This window comes from Amblyraja radiata, chromosome 9, assembly GCF_010909765.2.
Source record: "Amblyraja radiata isolate CabotCenter1 chromosome 9, sAmbRad1.1.pri, whole genome shotgun sequence".
Classification (NCBI taxonomy): domain Eukaryota; kingdom Metazoa; phylum Chordata; class Chondrichthyes; order Rajiformes; family Rajidae; genus Amblyraja; species Amblyraja radiata.
In genome coordinates, this window is record NC_045964.1 from 13518987 (window position 1) to 13545391 (window position 26405).

The following is a 26405-nucleotide window of genomic DNA, read 5'->3' on the forward strand; positions in this document are numbered from 1 at the left end:
GATTCAGTTGTGCAAAACGTTGGCCAGGCTACATTTGGAGTATTGTGGAGTTCTGGTCACCACGCTACTCAAAAGATATGATTATGCTAGAGCGGAGTTTGGCAACCTACAGCCCACGGGCTGGATCCGGCCCGTTCCCGGAAATCATCCGGCCTGCAGGCGTTTTTTATTTCAATTATTTTTCGCTTCCTGGAAACTGCAGCTAGTCCCGAGGCTCACAGATAACCTGGACGCTACAGCTAGTCCCGGGGCTCGCAGGCGACCTGGGCGCTACAGCCAGTCCCGGGGCAGGCGACTGGGGCTGCAGCTAGTTCCAGGCTCGCAGGCGGGACCTGGTGCACAAGCCCAGCCGTGCAGGCGACCTGGGTGCTAGAGCCAGTCCCGGGGCAGGCGACCTGGGTGCTACAGCCAGTCCCGGGGCAGGCGACCTGGGTGCTACAGCCAGTCCCGGGGCAGGCGACCTGGGTGCGACAGCTAGTCCAGGGGCTCGTAGGTTACCTGGGAACTGCACCTAGACCCGGTGACGTGAGGGATCTGGGAACTGCAGAAAACTAATTGAAAAACACGTGAAAACTAATGCGGAAAACAACACCAAGTGTCACACTAGTTAGTCGCCGGGGTGTCGCCTGTATGGTCGTGAGTTGTCTCCTCAGTCGCCCAAAGAGTCGTAGCATTTTTCTGGTCCCCGCTGGATTTTGAAATGTTCCGAAATTTTGGGTGACAGTGGGCTTGACGCCAATGAGCGTAGCTTGACTTCTCCTGCCGTAGGTGCTGACGTAGGTTGTCGCCAGGATGACGTGGGCTGTCGCCAGGATGACGTAGGCTGTCGCCAGGATGACGTAGGCTGTCGCCAGGATGACGTAGGCTGTCGCCAGGATGACGTAGGCTGTCGCCAGGATGACGTAGGCTGTCGCCAGGATGCCGTAGGCTGTCGCCAGGTGACGTAGGCTGTCGCCAGGATGCCGTAGGCTGTCGCCAGGATGACGTAGGCTGTCGCCAGGTGACGTAGGCTGTCGCCAGGTGACGTAGGCTGTCGCCAGGTGACGTAGGCTGTCGCCAGGATGACGTAGGCTGTCGCCAGGTGACGTAGGCTGTCGCCAGGTGACGTAGGCTGTCGCCAGGTGACGTAGGCTGTCGCCAGGTGACGTAGGCTGTCGCCAGGTGACGTAGGCTGTCGCCAGGTGACGTAGGCTGTCGCCAGGTGACGTAGGCTGTCGCCAGGTGACGTAGGCTGTCGCCAGGTGACGTAGGCTGTCGCCAGGTGACGTAGGCTGTCGCCAGGTGACGTAGGCTGTCGCCAGGTGACGTAGGCTGTCGCCAGGTGACGTAGGCTGTCGCCAGGTGACGTAGGCTGTCGCCAGTGCTGACTTCAGTGAATTCCATTGATGACTGCCTACATCAACTACCGACAGGTACCGGCGACTGAATTGTCTTAAGTTGTCTTCAGTTGTCGCCGACAGGGTTGAGCTTGTCGCGGGTGAACGTAGGTGTGATCGTAGGTGGACGTCCTAATGGATTGTCGGTTGTCGGTAGCTTGCCGTAGCTTGACGTCAACTAGGTGGTAGATTGTTGTAGCTTGTCGTAGACATTGTCGTAGGGGGGTCCAGTCGCCGGTTTTTCGGCGACCTGCTACGACTATGACAGCCGCCGGCAGCCGCCGAAAAAATCGCTTTTATGGGACAGGCCCTTGAGAGGGTCAGACAGTCTCTGTCGAAATAAAAACAGAGTTAACAGTTCAGGCACTGGCTCTTCAACAGATGGGAGGCTAGTAGCAATGGCCGGGTCTGATAAAAAGAAAGTTTAGGTTAGTTTTGTTATCATGTGTACCAAGGTACAGTAAAAACCTTTTTTTGCATGTTATCCAGTCTATACTATATTAGAAAAGACTATACATGATTACAATCAAGCTGTCCACAGTGTACAGATACAGGATAAATGGTACAACATTTAGTGCAAGTAAAGTCCGATTAAAGATAGTTCAAGAGTCTCGAATGACATTGATGGGAGGTCAGGACCACATTCTTGCTGGTCAGAGGACGGTTCAGTTGCCTGATACCAGCTGGGAAGAAACTGTCCCTGAATCTGGAGGTGTGTATTTTCAAACTGCTGTACCTCTTGCCTGATGGGAGAGGAGAGGAGAGAAGAGGAAGTGGACAGGGTCCTTGATTATGCTGGTGGCCTTGCCATGGCAGTGTGCAGTGTAGATGGAGTCCATGGAAGGGAGGTTGGTTAAGAAAGCGAGTTGGACAATTGGATAACTAGTTTAACACTAAATCCAGAAGGTTGCAGCACACCTTAATGGAAGATTCTGCTGTTCCACAAGCTTGTGTTAGGCCTCAGGGTAAGCAGGAGAGCGATGGCAAATTAAAGTTTCAGTCAACAAGAATCGCAGTCCTTTTTAAAGATGGAAGGCGGGTTCCTATGTGCAGTTTTGGGCTTCTAATTTGAGGAAGGACATTCTTGCCATTGAGGGAGTGCAGCATAGGTTCACCAGGTTAATTCCCGGGAAGGCAGGACTGACGTATGATGAAAGAAGAGATTGACTGGGCTTGTATTCACTGGAATTTAGAAGGATGAGAGAGGATCTTATAGAAACATATAACATTCTTAAGGGTTAGATGTAAATGTTCCCAATGATGGGGGGAGTTTAGAACCAGGGGTCGCAGTTTGTGAATAAGGACGGATGAGGAAAAAGCTTTTCACCCAGTGAGTGTTTAATCTGTGGAATTCTCTGCTACAGATGGCAGTGGAAGCCAATTCACTGGATGTTTTCAAAAGTGAGTTAGATTTAGCTCTATGGGGGTAACAGAATCAAGGGATATGGGGAAAATGCAGGAACGGGTTTCTGATTTTAGATTATCAGCCATGATCATATTGAATGGCGATGCTAGCTTGAATGGTCTTCTCCTGTACCTATGTTTCATTGGAAAGCAGTCACCCGATTTACATTCAGGTTTTTTTCAAATGTTGAGGAGACCACATTCATCCTCTATGTTATGGCTTGATGCAGGATATTAGGATCTGGTGTAGAATAACAACCATAAAGTGTTGCTCGCTCAAATTTGTCTTCCGGGGTGGTTTACAACTGTCCAGTAACATCTAATTGTGATGCTGGGCAGTGTATGAGATGCTGTGAAAAATACCATTATTGAGTTTTGTTTCCCTTGGAGTGAAGGAAGCTGTGGAGCAACCTAATAGAGGTAGAGGAAATAAAAGGTATAAATACAATGCCCTCCATAATGTTTGGGACAAAGACCTATCGTTTATTTATTTGCCTGGTAAATAATGTACTACACAATTTGAGATTTGTAATAGAAAAAAAATCGCATGCATTTTTATACATTTTGGTTTCATCATGTAGAAATTACAGCAGTGTTTATACATAGTCCCCCCCCCCCCCCCCCCCCCCCCCCCCCATTTCATGGCACCATAATGTTTGGGACACTGCAATGTCATGTAAATGAAAGTAGTCATGTTTAGTATTTGGTTGCGTATCCTTTGCATGCAATGACTGCTTGAAGTCTGCGATTCATGGACATCACCAGTTGCTGGGTGTCTTCTCTGGTGATGCTCTGCCAGGCCTGTATTGCAGCCATCTTTAGCTTATGCTTGTTTTTGGGGCTACTCCCCTTCAGTTTTCTCTTCAGCACATAAAAGACATGCTCAATTGGGTTCAGATCGGGTGATTGACTTGGCCACTAAAGAATTTACCATTTTTTAGCTTTGAAAAACTCCGTTGTTGCTTTAGCAGTATGTTTGGGATCATTGTCTTGCTGTAGAATGAACTGCCGGCCAATGAGTTTTGAGGCATTTGTTTGAACTTGAGCAGATGGGATGTGTCTATACACTTCAGAATTCATTATGCTACTACCATCAGCAGTTGTATCATCAATGAAGATAAGTGAGCCAGTTCCTTCAGCAGCCACACATGCCCAGGCCATAACACCTCCACCATTGTGTTTCACAGATGAGGTGGTATACTTTGGATCTTGGGCAGTTCCTTCTCTCCTCCATACTTTGCTCTTGCCATCACTCTCTGTTAATCTTTGACTCATCTGCCCACAAGACCTTTTTCCTGAACTGTGGTTGCTCTTTTAAGTACTTCTTGGCAAACTGTAACCCGGCCATCCTATTTTTGCAGCTAACCAGTGGTTTGCATCTTGCAGTGTAGCCTCTGTATTTCTGTTCATGAAGTCTTCAGCGGACAGTGGTCATTGACAAATCCACACCTGACTCCTGAAGAGTGTTTCTGATTAGTCGGACAGGTGTTTGGAGATTTTTCCCTTTGCGATTAGCAAGCTCACCAGTGCTCTCTTTTTTCTTAATGATGTTCCAAACAGTTGATTTTGGTAAGCCTGATGTTTGGCTGATGTCTCTAACAGTTCTATTCTTGTTTCTCAGTCTCATAATGGCTTCTTTGACTTTCATTGGCACAACTTGGATCCTCATGTTGATAAACAGCAATAAAAGTTTCCAAAGGTGATGGAAAGACTGGAGGAAAGACTAGGTGTTGAGAGCTCTCTTATAACTGCATTAAGGAGGCAATTAAAGACACCTGAGCAATTATAAACGCCTGTGAAGCCATGTGTCCCAAACCTTATGGTGCCCTGAAATGAGGGGACTATGTATAAACACAGCTGTAATTTCTACACGGTGAAACCATAAATGTATAAAAATGGCCTTTAATAAAATCTGACAGTGTGCACTTTAACCACATGTGATTTTATTTCTATTACAAATCTCAAATTGTGGAGTACATAAGCAAATAAATAAGTGATGGGTCTTTGTCCCAAACATTATGGAGGGTACTGTATAGGGGCATGGATAGAGCAGGTAGTCTTTTTCATCATGGCAGGGCTATCAAAAGCATGAGGACACAGGTTTAAGATGCAAAGAAGGGATTTTAAAGGAGAGCTGAGGGGCCAGTTTTGTTTTATGCTGTGTGACATTTGGAACTTAAACCAGAAAGTATGGTGGATTTGTAATAATGACTATAGTTAAGAGGCATTTGGACACTTAAATCTACATAGAAGGCTATGTACCTAATGCAGGGTTCGGTGTAGATGGGCTGAAAGGTCAGTGTGGTCATCGTGGGCTGAATTGCTAATTTCCGTGCTACAGTGGAAGGTCCAATGTCCTGAAGCACATTGCAAAAAGATGGATAAGACCCCTGGGGCCTGACCAAGTGTTTCCTTGCACTTTGTGGGAACCAGGAAGGAGATTAGTAAAGCTCTGGCAGAGATATTTGTATCTTTTCTCATGATGGATGCGGTAGCAGGAGGGTGGCTAATGTGCCTTTATTTATGAAAAGCTGTCAAGGCGCTACAGACCAGTGAGCCTAACATACATCAGTGGTGGGAAAGTTGCTGGTGGAAATTCTGAAGGGCAGGGTTTATTTGCATTTGGAATGATAAGGACTGATTTTGGCTTTGTTTATGGCTGATTATCTCTCAAACCTTTTGACGAGGTGAATAGGAGGATTGACAAGGGCAGAGAAATGTTGTCTATGTGAACTTTAGCAAGGCTGTTGACTAGGTCCTGCAGAATAGGTTGGTCTAGAAATTAAGAATACAGACACTCCCCAACTTGCATAAAAGATGACCTATGTAAACTCACATTTACATAAACAGTTTGCAATAGGTGAACTGTTTCCTGAATGGCCTGTATTATTGCAACCCCATTTTTAAAATCATTTCAGAGCAACTCCACTTTGAATGAAAATATTGAATTTCTACTGGATGGAGAAACGAGTGAGTTCAACCTAGCCCGGGCTTGCAATGTCAAGGGAATTTGATGCTTTGCAGCCATTAGCTTGACGCTCAGCAGGTTTAGAGAGACGAGGTGGGTGAGTTTCCTGTCCACCTTATAGATGAAGAAGCCTCACCCGGGATCGCTGGTCTTCCAGTTTTAGCCTCTGTTGGTGCAACATTGGAAAGGTGAGCGAGAACGAGGGAAGCGGTGGAGAGCAACCCCAAGCTGAGTTGCCAACAACTTCCACAACCTCCAAGGTGCGCATTGAGCGCTTCTTCACCATCTGTCACACCATCCCCTCTCGCAGGCTGCCACTTTGTCCAATCCGCCAACTCTTTCTCCCCTTAAATCGTTGCCGATAGGTTGAAGAGTCAGCTGGTGCGAGGGAGGGAGTCGCACGATGACCAAGTGAATCCTGTGGGTGGTGGCGGCCTGAAGAAAGTGCTGTCAGCCAGGGTCTACAACTTGAGCTGCAAAAACATCAACTGTATCGTGTGGTAGCTGGTGATGAAAGGCTTGCTGGTGCGAAGCAGCAGCACTGGAACTTTGTTTTGCAGCAAAAAGAGACAAAGTGCTGGAATGAATCAGCATTCAGAAGAAGGGTCCCGACTTGAAATGTTAACTATCCACGTTCTCCAGAGATGCTACCTGCCCGGCTGAGTTACTCAGGCATTTTGTGTTATTTTGGGTAATGGCCAGCATTTGCAGATGTTTGTTTCTACCTACTTTTAAGATGATTCCGACTTGCGTAAAATCTGACATACGTAAGGTTTCACAGAACGTAATGTCAGGGAATGTCTGTACATACAATCTGGGGTGAGTTTCCCAATTGGAAACAAAATTGCCTTGATGTTCGGAGGCAGGGGATGGGAATGCAGGGTTGTTATTTAGATTAGAATCAATGGTGTGTCTCAGGGATTAGGTCATAAAGAATGGTAGAATTAGGCCATTTGGCCCATCAAGTCTACTCTGCCATTCAATCATGGCTGATCTATCTCCCTCCTAACCCTGTTCTTCTGCCTTCTCCCCATAACCCCTGACACCTGTACTAATCAAGAATCTATCTCTGCCTTAAAAATATCCACTGACATCCTCCACAGCCTTCTGTGGCAAAGAATTCCACAGATTCACCACCCTCTGACAAAATAAATTTCTCCTCATCTTCCTAAAATAACGTCTTTTAATTCTGAGGCTATGACCTCTAGTCCTGGACTCTCCCACTAGTGGAGACATCCTCTCCACAACCACTCTATCCAAACCTTTCACTATTCTGTATGTTTATTAGGTCCCCCTCATTCTTCTAAATTCAGCAAGTACAGGCCCAGTGCCGACAAACGCTCTACATAGGTTAACCTATTCATTCCTGCGATGATTCTTGTAAACCTCCAGAGCCAGCACATCCTTCCTCGTACATGGTGCTCAAAATTACTCACAATATTCCAAATGCGGCCTTACCAGCACCTTATAGAGCCTCAACATTACATCCCTGTTTTAGTATACAAGCCCTCTTGAAATAAGTGCTAGCATTGAGTTTGCTTTCTTTACTACCGATTCGACTTGCAGATTAACTTTTTGGGAATCCTGCATCAGCATTCCCGAATCCCTTTGCACCTCCTATTTCTGGATTCTCACCCCATTTAGAAAATAGTCTAATTAGAAATTAGTGCAGGTTTCTCTGTCACATACATTAATGATTTGGATGAAAATATAGTTGGCATGGTTCTTGATTATGGTTCAATATGATATTGATCGACTGAAGAAGTTGGCAAGGGAATGGCAGATGGAACTTGGGATGAGTTTAAAGTGATGCATTCCGAGAAGTTAAATCAGTTCAGGACAAGTTAAATCAGTTCAGGACACGCACAGTGTTTGACAGGGCCCTAGGGAGTATTTTTAATAGGAAAACCTTGGGTATAAATATAGTTTCCAGACAATTGCAACACCGGTAGACAGCAGTTAAGTTGCATGGTACACTTGCTTTCATTGCTCATGGAGCTGGAACATCGTGTTACAATTGTACAAATTGTTGGTTTGCCTGTGTTGGAGAAATGTGTGAAGTTCTGGTGGCCACACTATAGGAATGATTTCACAACTTGCTTTGGCAACTGGTCTGCACAATACTATAAGAAACTGCAGTGTTGTAGATGCAGCCCACTCCATTGCACAACTCCCCAAAGTAGCCAAAGTAATCATGGGTCATGGTCATTCCCTTTTTTTCCCTCTCCCGCCAGACAGAAGATACAAACGCTTGAAAACACCGATGACCAGATTCAGAAATGATTTCTTCCCTGCTGTTATCAGACTATTGAACATACCCCTCATAGAGTGCTGATCTCACAACCTACCTTTTAATGTCCAAAGTCTACAGAGTGATTTAGGCCATTTGGAAAAATGGGCTGAAAGATGGCAGATGGAGTTTAATGCTGATAAATGTGAGGTGTTACACCTTGGCAGGACAAATCAAAATAGGACGTACATGATAAATGGTAGGGAATTGAAGAATACAGTTGAACAGAGGGATCTGGGAATAACCGTGCATAGTTCCTTGAAGGTGGAATCTCATATAGATAGGGTGGTAAAGAAAGCTTTTGGTATGCTAGCCTTTATAAATCAGAGCATTTGAGTATAGAAGCTGGGATGTAATGTTAAAATTGTACAATGCATTGGTGAGACCAAATCTGGAGTATGGTGTACAATTTTGGTCGCCCAATTATTGGAAGGATGTCAACAAAATAGAGAGAGTACAGAGGAGATTTACTAGAATGTTGCCTGGGTTTCAACAACTAAGTTACAGAGATAGGTTGAATAAGTTAGGTCTTTATTCTCTGGAGCGCAGAAGGTTAAGGGGGGACTTGATAGAGGTCTTTAAAATGATGAGAGGGATAGACAGAGTTGATGTGATCAAGCTTTTCCCTTTGAGAATAGGGAAGATTCAAACAAGAGGACATGACTTCAGAATTAAGGGACAGAAGCTTAGGGGTAACATGAGGGGGAACTTCTTTACTCAGAGAGTGGTAGCGGTGTGGAATGAGCTTCCAGTGGAAGTGGTGGCGGCAGGTTCGTTGGTATCACTTAAGAATAAATTGGATAGGCATATAGATGAGAAGGGAATGGAGGGTTATGGTATGAGTGCAGGCAGGTGGGACTAAGGGAAAAAAATTGTTCGACGCGGACTTGTAGGGCCGAGATGGCCTGTTTCCGGGCTGTAATTGTTATATGGTTATATGGCCCTGGTGCTTTATTTTTATCTGAACTTTCTCTGCGGTTATTAAAGCTGCACTTTGTTATTTTTCTCTTTGGATAGCCTTTTATACATGTATGGTTTAATTTCTCGTGGTATGATATGACTGGATAGCACACAAAATGAACATTTTTACCATTTTTACACATGACAATAATAAAAACAAATCCAAATACTAAATGTTATTGTGCTAGAACAGGTATAGAAATGATTCACAGGATTGCTGCCTGGACTAGAAGGCTTGAGTTATGAGGGGACATTGGATAATTTGGGACAGTTATCCCTGAAGAGGAGGCTCACGCCTGACTTTAGAGGTTTATAAAAGCATGAGGGGCAAAGATAAAGTGAATGGTCACAGCCTTTCCCCCTTGATTAGGGGAATCCAAAACTAGAGGGCAAAGGTTTGAGAGGGGAAAGGTTGAAAAGGATTAAGAGGCAAGTTTTATTCAGAGGGTGGTGGACATATGGAGCAAGTTGACAGAGAAAGTGGTGCAATGGGGTGTGATTATGACATTTAAACAGGTGCGTGGATTAGAAAGATCTATAGTGATATAGGCCAAATGCAGGCCGATGGGATTAGCATAGATATACCTTCATTGTCATGGACAATCTCACCCTCAATGTGGAAAAGACTAAGGAAATGGTGATCGATTTCAAGAGGGCTTGAAAACACCATCACACTCCGCTGCATATTGATGGAGCTGCTGTGGAGCGGGTCAGCAGTGTGAAGTTCTTGGGACTTCACCTGGCGGATGACCTGACCTCTACGACCAACACCACAGCAGTGATCAAAAGAGCTCAGCAGCGGCTCCACCCTCTCCGGAGACTAAGGAAAGCAGGTCTCCCTACTGTTCATCTAAGGACCTTCTACAGGGGTACCATCGAGAGTATATTGACCTATGGCATCACTTCCTGGTTTGGGAGCTGCAAGGCTTATGAGCAAAACCGGGATAGTGAAGTCAGCCAGCAGGATTATTTGTGCTCCACTCCCTTTCCTGTTGGAGATCTATCAGAAGCAGAGCATCAGCAGAGCCATCTCCATTATCAAGGACCCCTATCATCCATCACACCACATCTTCTCCATTCTGCCATCTGGGAAGAGGTACAGGAGCATCAGCTGCAAAACCAGCAGGATGCTACACAGCTTCATCCCACAGGCAATAAGACTGGTTAACGGACTGTGTCCCCTCCCCATATATCATACACCAACACATCTAACCTCGCCCATACTTTGACAGCTAGGCACTTGTCAAAGCAAAGCCACTGTTCGGTCTGAATGTCTGTTTTTATTTCAATTTTTTTTAGGCCTATTTTTTGATATGGTAATTTTAATTTTTAAAGCTATATGTATTTATTCTGTTTTATTAACTGCACTGATGGGAACTGATTGAGAAACAATTTTTTCGTTTCATCTGTGTATGCAAGTACTCAGTTAAAATGACATTAAAGTAAATACTGAAATACTGAAGTTGGACTGAGGGTCTGTTTCTATGCTGTACAATTATATGAATCTTTCAGAAATAAACCCTGGCTTCTGCGTAGGACAACTCTGTACATCATAAAAGACCACATGGGTCCAGTGAAAGGATTATTTACAGTGATTCTCTTTTTCCCACAGTGGACTGTGGGAGGCAGCAAGACCAAAAAGAAGGGAAAAGGCAAGAGTGGAGAGAAGAAACCAACCACCAAGAGAACAGTAAACAAGGCGGCATCTTCTGGCAGCTCAGCCGAAGACAGTTCTGGAGATAGCTCTGCTCCAGAGGAAGGTAAACCACTACAGAGTCTATAGTGGGATGAATCGGGATTCTGTAGATTCTACAGGGAAAAGTAGTTCACCACTGCCTTTCATTTGTACTAAGGAATGAGAAATATATGCTAGCCTTCCCTGTGGCAATGAAATCCCCAAATCAGATAATAATAAAAAACAAAATTTGGCAAGAAGACCTCAATGTTAAATATGGATCATGAGAATTAAAAATGTCAGAGCACTTTAAACAAATGGGCAGAGAGAGTTATGGAGAGGCTAAAGTTGGGATGTGCAACTCCTGTGGGGAGATCTTGTCTAACAGGATGAGAATAGTGTTGTTGACGTTGTCCATGTGGCTTCCGTAAGACCTTTGACCAAGCCCCACATGGGAAATTTGCCTGAAAGGTTAGTGTTCATGATATCCATGGCAAATCGGATGCATATTTGGCTAAGTGATAGGAGGCAGAGGGTGATGGTGGAAAGTTATGTTGTGTTTGGAAAGTAATGACCAGTGGTGTCTCAGTGCTCAGTGGCAAATTGTTCAACTAGGATTACAAATTGGGTTTTTAACTCATTAGAGCACAGGAAGGGTTTTGTGATGAAAAGTTGAAACAGTGATGGAAAAAAATCAAATCAAAGTGTGACAGAAAAGGGCACAAAATGTTGAGCAATGGTGTGTAGCAGAAGGTAAACCAAGAATGTGTAAAAATACACAACTTAACGTTCTTTATCTGAATGAGTGCAGCATCTGCAACAAGATAGATGAGTTAATGGCACAAAGGGCAATGTGTTAGTGTGATCTCATAGCTGCTATGGAGACATATTTGCGGAGTGATCAGCACTGGGGATTCAATATTCCATAGTATAGCAAAAATGGAAAGGAGGTGGGGTTGTTTTATTTTTAATCAAGGAAAGAATCAGGGTGGTGCAGAGCGATACAGATATGGATAGTAATATGGAAAGAGTTTGGGGAGAAAGTGACTGGTGGGGGGGGGAGGGGGGGTTGCGAAGATGCATTTTGGAGTAGTATCTAGACCGCAAGGTGTTGCTTCACGTTGGAAAAGCAGAAGTGGAAAATATCAAAGATATGTAATAAGGGAACTGCAATTATCAAGGGCGATGTTTAATCTGCACATTCGTTGAACTAGTCGATCTATTAAGGTTATCGTGGAAGAGGAATTTATGGAGTGTCTTGGGGGTCAATTCCTAGAACAGAACGTTATTGAAAACCTACCCATAGGCTGTGGGCCGAGGTGCTTTTTCGTTTAAGTTCATGACCCAAATCACATAACTACCTGCATTTTTAACATATTGTGTAAAAATATTATAGAAATCATACCTGAAACTCATCAAGAACAAAGCCTGCACATATTTTTAAAATATGAGAAAAACCGCCACTTTTCCGAGTAGTAATTATCCAATCAATGCACGTTTGACATTGCGTCGGCGCCAATTGACCAATCACATGCTTTGTTTCATGGTAGCTAGGCAGCGAACACTCTGAGATCATGGCTGGCTCCTAATTACATCAAAACAATAGCCAGGTTTCGAAGGAATAAAAGTAATGCTAACCTTGCTGATAATTTTGTTTTACAATTGATTTATCTTTGTAAAGTTATGATGTGAACTGTTAAATAAAAATGATAAATAACCAATGTAGAGCTAGGGTTAGGATTACGGTCGGTCAGTCACTCAGAAGTCAGTCAGTCGATCAGTCTGTCGGTCGGGCTGTCGGTAGGCCGGTGAGTACTGTGAAGGGTTGGTCGGGCTGTAGGTAGGCCGGTGGATGCTGTGAAGGATTGGTCAGGCTGTCGGGCAGCCGTGGGTGCTGCGAGTGGTCGGTCGGGCTGTCGGACGGCCGGTGTTGCAGCGGGCGATCTCCCGGATCTGACAGCATACACCCGGAGTTTCTACTATATTCTGGAGACGCTGCTACCAACTGGATCCAACGGTACCTGTCGACCTCCATGGAGCAGTGCAAAATACCAAAGATCTGGTATCATGCAACAATGATTGCTCTCCCGAAGCCGAACATGCCAAAGAATGACCCTAAAAGCTACTGGCCCATCTCGCTCCTCTGTATCCCATACAAACTCCTTGAGAGGCTAATCCACAGGCGTATCAACCCCATCATAGACTCTCAACTACCCCACGAGCAGGCTGGTTTCTGCCAAGGTCGATCTACTGCAGACCAGTTAACCCTCCTCACCCAAGACATCGAGGACTGCTTTGAGGCAAATGAGAAGGCAGGAGCTGTTCTTATAGATCTGACAGCTGCCTATGACACCATGTGGCACCGGAGACGAACAGCAAAGCTACTTTGGGTGCTGCCAGACAGGCACATGGTACGCTACATCATGGAGCTGATATCAAACCGTAGCTTTGTGCTTAAGACCAGTGATGGACAGCAGAGTATGCTACATAGACTGAAGAATGGTGTCCCACAGGGATCCGGCTTGGCTCCGCTGCTTTTCAACATGTACATCCATGACCTCCCAGAGACCATCGCTGGAAAATATGGGTATGCTGATGATCTAGCCATCCTGATGAGACACAGAGTGGAAGACAATCGAAAGCTCCTTGAGCCAAGACATGGAGACTTTGGTAGTATACCTAGGACAGTGACATCTAAAGCTGAGCGAAGGCAAAACAGTGTCAACAGCATTCCATCTAAACAACAAGGAAGCTAAGCGAGAACTAGCTGTCTTCGTTAACAGCAGGCGCTTGGACTTCCAACAAACACCCACTTACCTCGGCGTAAAGCTGGACAGGTCACTTACATTTCGTCAACACCTGGCTGGGCTCCACAACAAGGTCATGGCACGTAGCGGCCTCATCCGACGCCTGGCAGGAACAAGTTGGGGAGCCAGTCCATCAACTCTTCGCACCTCTGCCTTAGCTCTTGTGTATGCCCCAGCTGAGTACTGCGCACCCGTATGGAGTAGACGTAGACATACTAGCATGGTAGACACGAGCCTGAACAGCACCTTGCGAACCATCACTGGGTGCCTTCAACCTACTCCAGTCGAGCAGCTCCTATACTTGCAGGCATTCCGCCTGCAGGGATCCGAAGGCAGGCAGCAACTCTGGAACTATCTCGTCGTGCCATGGACCCAGATCACCTCATCCATCAGGCTATCAGCAGTGCAGAGGCCACCCCGACGGAAGTCCCATCACCCCTTTGCTCCACATGGAAAACAATTCCTAGCATCCATCCAGCCAACTGAGACAAAAGCACGTTGGATAGTCACCAAGTGGTCACAGGAGTGGAAGGCAACCTCATCCCCATTACACAGCTACATCTCTTCACCAGATAAAAGCTATCCAGGGTCTGACCTCCACAGAGGAGCATGGGTGAAGCTCAACAGACTTCGTACTGGAGTTGGGCGTTTCAATGCCAGCATGTGGAGATGGGGACTCCGCCAGAGCCCAGCCTGTGGATGTGGAGCAGAACAACAGACAGCCAACCATGTCATCTCTGGGTGCCCGTTCTACCACCCACCAAATGGAGCTCAGGGCCTGGCAGACATTGACGCAGAGACAACAATCTGGCTGCTCAACACCCGGCTTGAGATCTAACTATTCCTTTGGTTTATGTTTCATTCGCAAGAAGAGAAGAAGAAGAGTGGGTGGGCTGACGGAGCCGGCGCTATGTGGGTGCTGAAGGCGGCCCGGGCGGCGTGCAGGGCAGTGCTGCTCCCCACCATCATCACCATGATGATCCAGAAGAGCATGGTGGGCGCGCTGAGGGGCCGCATGTACGGTGCTCGCAGCCGGTCCCAAAGCGGCTTCAGCTCCAGCCGTGGGCAGCTCTGGAAGGGGGGGCGAGTTAGGGTTAGGGTTAGGCATTTTCCTGTCAGTGGAAGATGCCTTAGCCTTCCCCCAGCCTGGCACTGCCCCAGTCCCACTATGGCTGTGACCCTTACTCTGTACACTGGCAGTCAGTGGGCTTCAGTAAATGGGGGAACCCACAGGAACTGCCCTCACCCATTAATTAGGTGGGTTCAGGAGCCGGACCTCTGCGGGAGTCTCATTCAAAATACACACTCACAATTATATTCATTATATTATTTTTATATAATATAATTATATATAATTACAGTCATATTCACAAACCGTATATTATATATATATATATAATAATAATATATAATAATATATGGTTTAAACAGACAGCAGCACAGAATTAGGCTCCCCATGGAATAATATGAGCATTGAATACTAGATGGCGCTTATGTTTTTCGATCTCATTTTCTAATTATTTTAATTAATTAATGTGCAACGTTTGGCACTGACGAGTTATGACTTCCTTCCCAATTATATTTTATCTAAATCTGTGCAAAATATCAAGTGGTTCCGAGACATGGGTCACGAAAATTAAATCCTAGACACATTTTTGATGCTCGGCCCACAGCCTACCAGGGTCGGGCTATTTTAGATTGAAGTAGGTCTAATATGGGTGTTGTGCTCAATGATCGCCTAGTGATGACAGCATGGTAGAATTCTGGAGACAGTTTGAGGGTAAACACCCAGGGTAGTGGAATCAAAGGATATGGGGAGGGCAGGAACGGGGTACTGATTGGGGACGATCGGCCATAATCACAATGAATGGCGGTGCTGGCTCGAAGGGCCGAATGGCCTCCTCCTGCACCTATTTTCTATGTCTATGTTTTTATGTCTTCAAGTATTTAACAGTCTTGCGTATGGCGTGCACAGCCTAACAAAACGCTACATCGATTTGTTTGTGCATGTTGGGTAGATTGCATTAGTCGAAACAAAGTAGACCATGTGAAGGTTGCAATCTCTCACCACAGTAGGAAAACATGAATACAGATACAATGTACTTATATTTTAAAATGCATTGGACAGACTCTAGCATAAAAGGAGAATGTATAAGGTAAAGAACTCATGGTATTAAGGAAAGTTGTTTACATGGATTTAGGTTTGGTTATCATGAACAGAGTTTGTGTATATATTGGGTAGCTTACACCCCAGTGATATGTACATTGACTTCTCTAACTTCAAGTAGCCCTTGCTTTCCCTCTCACTACATCCCCTCCCCCTTCCCAGTTCTCCAACCAGATTCACTGTCTCCGACACTTTATCTCTATGCCGCCCACTCCCCTGACATCAGTCTGAAAAAGGATCTCGACTCAAAACGTCACCCTTCTCTCCAGAGATGCTGCCTATCCCGCTGAGTTACTCCAGCATTTTGTGTCTATATTTGGTATAAATAGGGCTTAGCGCCCTCGGTTTCAGTTGCAGGCCCTCAATTATTTATGATTTCCATAAATGACCTGGGAAAGGACACAAGTTGCAAGGATCCAAGCGTCTCGAGATGTGAAAAAGAGAGGAGCGGGGATATTGAGGTGATCATATGCCATAATGGAGGCAGATATAGTTACAGGTGTTTGGATAGGTACTTGGATGGGGAAGGCATAATGGCATACAGTCCTTGTGGGAAAAAGATTTGCATAGCGGGGCATCATGATCTTCATGGATGTGGTGAGCTCCATGATCTCAGAACATATAGTGTCTTTCTGGTATTAACAGTGCCGACCTCCTTTTTATTCCAATTACTTTAATAATATACTAAAGTATTTGGGGACTTTCCTTAGTGATATTTAATGCTTTCTCATTTAGTACTCCTAAAGTGCTGCGTTTCTCTGAACCTGCCAAGTGGCTTTTCTCTTTAGAGCCTTCTCTGATGCTGCCCCGGCACTCTGGAACGCTCTGCCGTTGCACGTCAGACAGGCCCCCTCACTGTCCATCTTCAAAGCCAGTGTTAAAACACATTTATACTCCCTGGCTTTTGACCATGCATGAGACTTTGCTCCTGTTTTTAGTATTTTTAATATTTCTTTATTTTGAATATCTTTACTTACTCCATCTTTTAATTGTTATTATTGGTGTGTATTAACTTTTTTGTCAATGATTAGTGATGTACAGCACTTTGTTGCAACTATGATTGTTTTTAAAGTGCTCTATAAATAAAATTATTATTATTATTATTATTATTTATCCAGCCCCCGACATTCGGGGTTTCTTGCAGTTGGTGTCCATACTTTTCACTCGTCTGAGAATATATTTGCCCTAACCTAACCTGTCATTCTTTCTCTTTATTTTCAATGACTTTCATTTGTCCAGAGTGAACATTTTTCCTTATTTACTAAGGGATATAGTAGAGTTTAGAATGAACCAGCATTCAAGTGCCTGTCCCTGATTGCCCTTGAGCAGGGAGGGCTTTGTTGAACCACTGCAGTTCTGAGTTATAGGTAGACACAATGCTGCCGGGAGGGAATTCCAAGATTTTGCCATAATGATAGTGAAGGATTGACAATATATTTCCAGGTCAGGATAGCGTGTGACTTGGAGGGTGACTTCCAGTGATAGTGTTCCTATTCTTTTGCTGCCTTTGTCCTTCTGGCTGGCAGAGGTGCTAGGTTTTGATGCTGGTGTCCAAGGATCCTCTGGGATGGTACATACTGCTACAACTGTCGGTGTTGGAGTGAGTGAATGGTTGTGGATATGGTGCCTATCAAATGAGCTACACTATTCTGTATGGTGTTGAGCTTCTTTAGCATTGAAGCTGTACTCATTCGGGCAGGTGGTGAGTTACTCCCTGCTGGATGCGTAGCCTCTGATCTGCTCTGGTGTTCAGTTTCTTGTTGATAGTTACCACAAGAATATTACTCATAGGGATTCAGTGGTAATAATCCCATTCAATTACCTAGAACCATTGCAATCATCTTTCATGTGCTGGTTTTGATTCCAAGCAGAAGAGGTCTTTTTACCAGTTTTGACTGATTGACCTGTTTAGCCAGGGCACCTTGGTGTCATATTCGATCGAATGCTGTCTTTATATCGAGGGAAGTAACTCTCACTTTACCTCTGGAGTTCGGTCTTTTCGTCATGTTTGGGGGTTGGACAGGCTAGATACAGGAAGATTGTTCCCGATGTTGGGGAAGTCCAGAACAAGGGGTCACAGTTTAAGTATAAGGGGGAAATCTTTTAGGACCGAGATGAGAAAAACATTTTTCACACAGAGAATGGTGAATCTCTGGAATTCTCTGCCACAGAATGTAGTTGAGGCCGGTTCATTGGCTATATTTAAGAGGGAGTTTGATGTGGCCCTTGTGGCTAAAGGGATCAGGGGGTATGGAGAGAAGGCAGATACAGGATACTGAGTTGGATGATCAGCCATGATCATATTGAATGACGGTGCAGGCTCGAAGGGCTGAATGGCCTACTCCTGCACCTATTTTCTATGTTTCATATCCCTCCATTCCCTCCATATCCATGTGCCTATCTAAAACCTATTGCTAAGCAAGTGCTGCTTGAAAGCTTTGTCAATGGTCCCTTCCATCACTTGGATGATGATCGAGAGCAGACTATTGAGGCAGTAGTTGGTATGGTTGGATTTGTCCTGCTTGTGGACAGGAGATATCTGGGCAATGTTTCACATTTTCTGGTAAATATCGGTGTTATAGTTGTAGTGGAGCACTTGATGACGGGCGAGGAAGTTCTGGAGCACAAGTCTTCAGTACGATTCCCAGAATTTTGTCAGGGCCAGCAGCCTTTTCTGTATTCCATGTCTTCTATTGTGCTGGGGACCACTTAGGAAGCCAGGATGGATCATCCATGTGGCAATTCTGTCTGAAAATATTTGCTAATGCTTCGAATTTTACGACTGAATATGGCAGGACTGCAGAGCTTGGATCTGATCTGTTGGTGAAAGGATTGTCTAGGTCTTTCTCTTGCAAGCTGGTTATGTTGTTAACATGCACGTCATCCTGTCCTTCACCAGATTGATCCCTCATTCTGGGGTATGCCTGGTGATTGCATGCTACCTTCATTGCACTAGGATTGTTCTCCTGTTTTAATGGTGATGGTAGAGATAGGAGATAGGCCACGAGGTTACAGATTGTGGTTGAGCACTAATGGCCTGTGGCCCCTAATGAATGCTCAGTCCTGAGTTGCTAGATCTGTTCATAGCAATAGGGTAGTTTTTGTATGTGTTGTTTCTGATGCTTGGTTGATTCCAGGCGATCCATTCATTTTTGTTTCTTCAAGAATCAAGAGTATTTTATTGTCATATGTCCCGGATGGGACAATGGAAATCTTACTTGCTGCAGCATAACAGAATATGTGAATATGTAAACATAGTACATAATGGGGGAAGAGAAAAAAAAAGTTCAATAAATAACAAATATAGTGCAGTTCTTTTGCAGTTCGGAGCTTGTTTGTTGTTGTGTTTAATAGCCTGATGAATGTAGGGAAGAAGCTGTTCCTGAACCTGGATGTTACAGTTTTCAGGTTCCTGGACCTTCTTCCTGATGGCAATTGATGAAATGATGGTGTGACCAGGATGGTGTGGGTATTTGATGATTTTGACTGCCATTTTGAGGCAGCGACTACAATAGATCCCTTCGACGGTGGGGAGGTCAAAGCCGGTGATGGACTGGGCAGTGGTCACAACTTTTTGTAGTCTTTTCCACTCTAGGACGTTCAAGTTGCCAAACCAGGCCACGATGCAACTAGTCAGAATGCTCTCTACCGCGTAGCTGTGGAAGTTTAGAAGAATCCTCTTCGACATGCCGAATTTCCGTAATATTCTCAGGAAGTAGAGTTGCTGATGTGCCTTCTTTCTAAGTGTGCTGGGTCCAGGAAAGATCTTCGGAAATATGCACGCCCAAGAATTTGAAGTTTTTGAGCCACTCCACTATCGTCCCATTGATGTGAACAGGATTGTGAGTCCTCATCCTTCCCCTGCCAAAGTCCACAATCAGTTCCTTGGTCTTACTGATGTTGAGAGGCAGGTTGTTGTTCTGGCACCATTTGGTCAGTCGGTCAATCTCACTTCTATACTCTGACTCGTCCCCATCTGTGATTCGTCCAACAACAGTTGTGTCGTCGGCGAACTTGATGATGGAGTTCACACAATGTATGGCTATGCAGTCATGGGTATAGATTGAGTGAAGCAGGGGGGCTGAGCACGCATCCTTGAGGTGCTCCAATACTATTTATTACTGAGGATGAAGTGTTTCCGTCAATTCGAACAGACTGTGGTCTGTGGATGAGGAAGTCGACGATCCAATTGCAGAGGGATGCGCAGAGATCCAGTTCCGTGAGCTTGGTAACCAGCTTGGAAGGGATGATGGTATTGAACGCGGAGCTGTAGTCTATAAACAACAGCCTGACGTAAGTGTTTTAATTGTCCAAGTGGTCCAATGCGGAGTGGAGAGCCAATGAAATTGCATCCTCCGTTGACCTGTTGTGGTGGTATGCGAACTGTAGTGGGTCGATGTTCTTGTCGACGTAGGAGTTGATGTGCACCATAACCAACCTCTCAAAGCACTTCCTCGCCACAGACGTTAGTGCCACTGGTCGATAGTCATTGAGGCACGTCACCTTATTCTTCTTTGGCACCGGTATTATTGATGCCCTCTTAAAGCAGGTGGGAACTTCAGACCTCTGAAGTGAGAGATTGAAAATATCCACAAAAGCTCTGCGCAGTTGGTCTGCGCAGGTCTTGAAAACTCGACCGGGTATACCATCAGGTCCAGGCGCTTTCCGAAGGTTCACCCCCCTGAAGGATCATCAGACGTTGGCCTCTGTAACTGTAACACCGTCAGGGCGAAAGGGGCTCGGGAAGGCACATCAGTGTTCTCCCTATCGAACCGTGCGTAGAACGCAAAGAGATCGTCAGGGAGTGATGCTTCGCTGTCGTTTGAGCTGCCTCCTTATTTCGCCTTGTAGGAGGTAATGGCATTCAAGTCCTGCCACAGTTGCCGAACATTCGTCTCATCCTCCAGCTTGAAGCAGAAGTCCCTTTTGGCCTTTTTGATGGCCTTACCTAGGTCGTATCTGGACTTAACTGTACTGCCAGACCTGAATGCCCGGGATCTGGTCTTCAGAAGCATGCAGATCTCATGGTTCATCCAAGGCTTCTGGTTAGGATACACTCGGAAGGTTTTTGTTGGGATGCAGTCCTCCACACATTTCCTTATGAAGTCTGTAACCACTGTGGCGTATTCATCCAGGTCTGTTGCCGAGTCCTTGAACATTGCCCAGTCTACAGACTCCAAGCAGTCCTGGAGTTGTTTCTCTGCCTCCCCCGACCAGCTCTGTACAGTCCTCACCTCTGGGGGTGGTTTCTTCAATTGCTGCCTGTAGGCAGGAAGAAGCAGCACCGCTGAATGGTCGGATTTTCCGAAGTGAGGGCGAGGGATAGAGCGATAGGCATCTTTGATGGTCGTGTAGCAGTGGTCAAGGGTGTTTGATCCTCTGGTGCTGCAGGAGACATGTTGGTGGAAGTTAGGGAGCGATTTCTTCAGGTTGGCTTTTTGACGTCCCCAGCAATGGTGGTAAACTCCTCGGGGTAAGCCATCTGGTGCTTGTTCACCACGGCGTGCAGCTCCTCTAGTGCCAAAGGACTTCTGCCTGGGGTGGGATGTAGACTGCGGTCAGGATGATGGAGGTGAATTCCCTCGGTAGGTAGAAGGGGCGGCACTTCACCGTCAGATGTCCGAGGTGCGGAGAGCAGGAGTTAGATAGGACTGCCACGTCTGAGCACCACACAGAGATGACCATGAGGCAGACGCCACCTCCTCTCCCTTTCCCAGTTACCAGTGCACGGTCCATGCGATGGATGGAGAAACCTTCAGGCTGGACTGCTGAGTCTGGGGAGCTGAGGGAGAGCCATGTGTCTGTGAAACAGAACACAGAGCATTCCCTCAGCTCCCTTTGGTAAAGCAGCCTTGGCTTTAAGTCCTCCACTTTATTTTTAACGGATTGTGCATTGGTTACTAGGATGGTAAGGAGAGTGGGTCGTAGTTCCCTGCGCTTCAGTCTTGATGTGTAATCCTGCCCGATGGCCACGTTTCCGGACACCATGGAAGTCTCCTCGGTGTTTCTAGGTACTGTATTTACTGTACCTGCTGTTTCTGCGAGCCTGCGCTGGGACAGGGATTCCCTCAGTCGGCAGCTCCAGCTCCGTTGCGATCGGGAGTTCCTTCACAGTCGGCAGCTCCAGCTCCGTTGCTACTGGGAGATCCTGCCCGTCTGCTCCGGAGGTCTCCCCTGTGTTTCCAGATACAGTACCTGTGATCCTCAGCCGGGTTGGGTATTCTCCAGTGATCGAGGGAGCTCTTACAGTCGGCACCTCCAGCAGCTGCAGGAGAGCGCGATTTCACTAGTGCCATTAGATGCACTAGCAGCTTGTCCGTTACAGCGCTGATTTCCGCTGTTTCTTTGATCCAGGCAAGCTGTGAAAAACTGTATTTTATTCTGTTCTGTTGCGCTGCTGGCAAAATGTCACCACAGGCAGGTGCCACCTTAAGGTAGGATTTATTTGTGGCTTTCTAGTGGTTTATTACAACTGAAAGGCTTGCTGGGGCATTTCAGGGGCCGGTTAAGAGTAAGCAGGTTGCGGTTGTTCTGGAGTTGCATGTAGTTCCAACCAGTTCCAACTAATTAAGTATGGCAAGTTTTCTCCTCTACTGGATATATTAGTGAACATTATACAGTGCCCTCCATAATGTTTGGGACAAAGACCCATTTATTTATTTGCCTCTGTACTCTACAATTTGAGATTTGTAATAGAAAAAAAATCACATGTGGTTAAAGTGCACATTGTCAGATTTTCATAAAGGTCATTTTTATACATTTTGGTTTCACCACCTAGAAATTACAGCAGTGTTTATACATAGTCCCCTCATTACAGGGCACCATAATGTTTGGGACACAGCAATGTAATGTAAATGAAAGTAATCATGTTTAGTATTTTGTTGCATATCCTTTGCATGCAATGACTGCTTGAAGTCTGCGATTCATGGACATCACCAGTTGCTGGGTGTCGTCTCTGGTGATGCTCTGCCAGGCCTGTATTGCAGCCATCTTTAGCTTATGCTTGTTTTGGGGGCTAGTCCCCTTTAGTTTTATCTTCAACATATAAAAGGTATGCTCAATTGGGTTCAGATTGGGTGATTGACTTGGCCACTCAAGAATTGACCATTTTTTAGCTTTGAAAAACTCCTTTGTTGTTTTAACAGTTTGGGATCATTGTCTTGCTGTAGAATGAACTGCTGGCCAATGAGTTTGAGGCACTTGTTTGAACATGCAGATAGGATGTGTCTACACACTTCAGAATTCATTATGCTACTACCATCAGCAGTTGTTTAATCAATGAAGATAAGTGAGCCAGTACCTTCAGCAGCCATACATGCCTAGGCCATAACACCCCCACCACTGTGTTTCACAGATGAGGTGGCATGCATTTGGATCTTCGGCAGTTCCTTCTCTCCTCAATACTTTGCTCTTGCCATCACTCTGATATGTTAATCTTCGTCTCATCTGTAAACAAGACCTTTTTCCAGAACTGTGGTTGTTCTTTAAGTACTTCTTGGCAAACTGTAACCTGGCCATCCTATTTTTGTGGCTAACCAGTGGTTTGCATTTTGCAGTGTAGCCTCTGTATTTCTGATCATGAAGTCTTCTGCAGACAGTGGTCATTGACAAATCCACACCTGACTCCTGAAGGAGTGTTTCTGATCTGTCGGACAGGTGTTTGGGGTTTTTTATTTATTGTGGAGCAAATTCTTCTGTCATCAAACTGAATTCTTCTGCTGTGGAGGTCTTCCTTGGCCTGCCAGTCTCTTTGTAAGATTAGTAAGCTCACCAGTGCTCTTGTTTTTTCTTAATGATGTTCCAAACAGTTGATTTTGGTAAGTCTAATGTTTAGCTGATGTCTCTAACTGTATTATTCTTGTTTCTCAGTCTCATAATAGTTTATTTGACTTTCATTGGGTTAACTTTGCTCCCCAAGTTGATAAACAGCAATAAAAGTTTTCAAAGGTGATGGAAAGACTGGAGGAAAAACTAGGTGCTGACAGCTCTCTTATACCTGCATTAACACACCTGAGCAATTACAAACACCTGTGAAGCCATGTGTCCCAAACATTATGGTGCCCTGAAATATGGGGGGGACTATGTATAAACACTGCTGTAATTTCTACATGGTGAAACCAAAATGTATAAAAATGGCCTTTAATAAAATCTGACAATGTGCACTTTAATCACATGTGATTTTTTTTTCTATTACAAATCTCAAATGATAGAGTACAGAGGCATATAAATAAATGATGGGTCTTTGTCCCAAACATTATGGAGAGCAAGAAAGAAGGGTTTCGGCCCAAAACGTTGCCTATTTCCTTCGCTCCATAGATACTGCCTCACCAGCTGAGTTTCTCCAGCGTTTTTGTCTACCTTCTATTATAACCATATATATAACCATATAACAATTACAGCACGGAAACAGGCCATCTCGGCCCTACAAGTCCGTGCCGAACAATTATTTTCCCTTAGTCCCACCTGCCTGCACTCATACCATAACCCTCCATTCCCTTCTCATCCATATGCCTATCCAATTTATTTTTAAATGATACCAACGAACCTGCCTCCACCACTTCCACTGGAAGCTCATTCCACACCGCTACCACTCTCTGAGTAACGAAGTTCCCCCTAAACTTTTGTCCCTTAATTCTGAAGTCATGTCCTCTTGTTTGAATCTTCCCTATTCTCAAAGGGAAAAGCTTGTCCACATCAACTCTGTCTATCCCTCTCATCATTTTAAAGACCTCTATCAAGTCCCCCCTTAACCTTCTGCGCTCCAGAGAATAAAGACCTAACTTATTCAACCTTTCTCTGTAACTTAGTTGTTGAAACCCAGGCAACATTCTAGTAAATCTCCTCTGTACTCTCTCTATTTTGTTGACATCCTTCCTATAATTGGGCGACCAAAATTGTACACCATACTCCAGATTTGGTCTCACCAATGCCTTGTACAATTTTAACATTACATCCCAGCTTCTATACTCAATGCTCTGATTTATAAAGGCTAGCATACCAAAAGCTTTCTTTACCACCCTATCTATATGAGATTCCACCTTCAAGGAACTATGCACGGTTATTCCCAGATCCCTCTGTTCAACTGCATTCTTCAATTCCCTACCATTTACCATGTACGTCCTATTTTGATTTGTCCTGCCAAGGTGTAGCACCTCACATTTATCAGCATTAAACTCCATCTGCCATCTTTCAGCCCATTCTTCCAAATGGCCTAAATCACTCTGTAGACTTTGGAAATCCTCTTAATTATCCACAACACCCCCTATCTTGGTATCATCTGCATACTTACTAACCCAATTTACCACCCCTTCATCCAGATCATTGATGTACATGACAAACAACAAAGGACCCAACACAGATCCCTGAGGCACCCCACTAGTCACCTGCCTCCAACCCGACAAACAGCCATCCACCATTACCCTCTGGCATCTCCCATTCAGCCACTGTTGAATCCATCTTGCTACTCCTGCATTTATACCCAACAGTTGAACCTTCTTAACCAACCTTCCATGAGGAACCTTGTCAAAGGCCTTACTAAAGTCCATATAGACAACATCCACTGCTTTACCCTCGTCAATTTCCCTAGTAACCTCTTCAAAAAATTCAAGAAGAATAGTCAAACATGACCTTCCAGGCACAAATCCATGTTGACTGTTCCTAATCAGACCCTGTTTATCCAGATGCTTATATACATTATCTCTAAGTATCTTTTCCATTAATTTGCCCACCACTGAAGTCAAACTAACAGGTCTATAATTGCTAGGTTTACTCTTAGAACCCTTTTTAAACAATGGAACAACATGCGCAGTACGCCAATCCTCGGGGACTATTCCCGTTTCTAATGACATTTGAAATATTTCTGTCATAGCCCCGGCTATTTCTACACTAACTTCCCTCAATGTCCTAGGGAATATCCTGTCAGGACCTGGAGACTTATCCACTTTTATATTTTTCAAAGGTGTCAGTACTTCTTTTACTTTGAAACTCATAGTATCCATAGTTACTCTACTAGTTTCCATTACCTCTCATAATTCAATATCCTTCTCCTTGGTGAATACCGAAGAAAAGAAATTGTTCAATATCTCCCCCATCTCTTTTGGCTCTGCAGATAGCTGTCCACTCTGTCTCTCCAATGGACCAATTTTATCCCTCGTTATCCTTTTGCTATTAATATAGCTGTAGAAACCCTTTGGATTTACTTTCACCTTACTTGCCAAAGCAACCTCATATCTTCTTTTAGCTTTTCTAATTTCTTTCTTAAGATTCTTTTTACATTCCTTATACTCCTCAAGCACCTCATTTACTTCATGCTGCCTATAATTATTGTAGATCTCCCTCTTTTTCCGAACAAGATGTCCAATTTCCCTTGAAAACCAGGGCTCTTTCCAATTTTTACTGTTTCCTTTCAACCGAACAGGAACATAAAGATTCTGTACTCTTAAAATTTCCCCTTTAAATGTCCTCCATTTCTCTTCTACATCCTTCCCATAAAACAAAATGTCCCAGTTCACTCCTTTTAAATCAGTTCGCATCTCATCAAAGTTAGCCTTTCGCCAATCAAAAATCTCAACCCTAGGTCCAGTTCTGACCCTCTCCATAATTATATTGAAACTAATGGTATTGTGATCACTGGACCCGAAGTGCTCCCCAACGCATACCTCCGCTACCTGTCCCGTCTCATTTCCTAACAGGAGGTCCAGCACTGCCCCTCCTCTAATAGGTACCTCTATGTATTGCTGCAAAAAACTATCCTGTAGA

General features: G+C 44.9%; 1 protein-coding gene across 3 annotated transcripts in view; it reads left to right on the forward strand.

The window, feature by feature from the left end:
• Window positions 1–26405, forward strand: part of rtf1 (RTF1 homolog, Paf1/RNA polymerase II complex component) — a 67539-nt gene that overhangs the window by 12035 nt on the left and 29099 nt on the right. For all 3 annotated transcript variants that reach the window (XR_004413054.1, XM_033026709.1, XM_033026710.1), the window contains exon 3: window positions 10611–10758. Coding sequence is in view for 2 of the 3 variants with exons in the window: in XM_033026709.1 (XP_032882600.1) it covers window positions 10611–10758 (148 nt within the window). In the remaining variant the exon portion in view is untranslated. The remainder of the gene's footprint in view (window positions 1–10610; window positions 10759–26405) is intronic.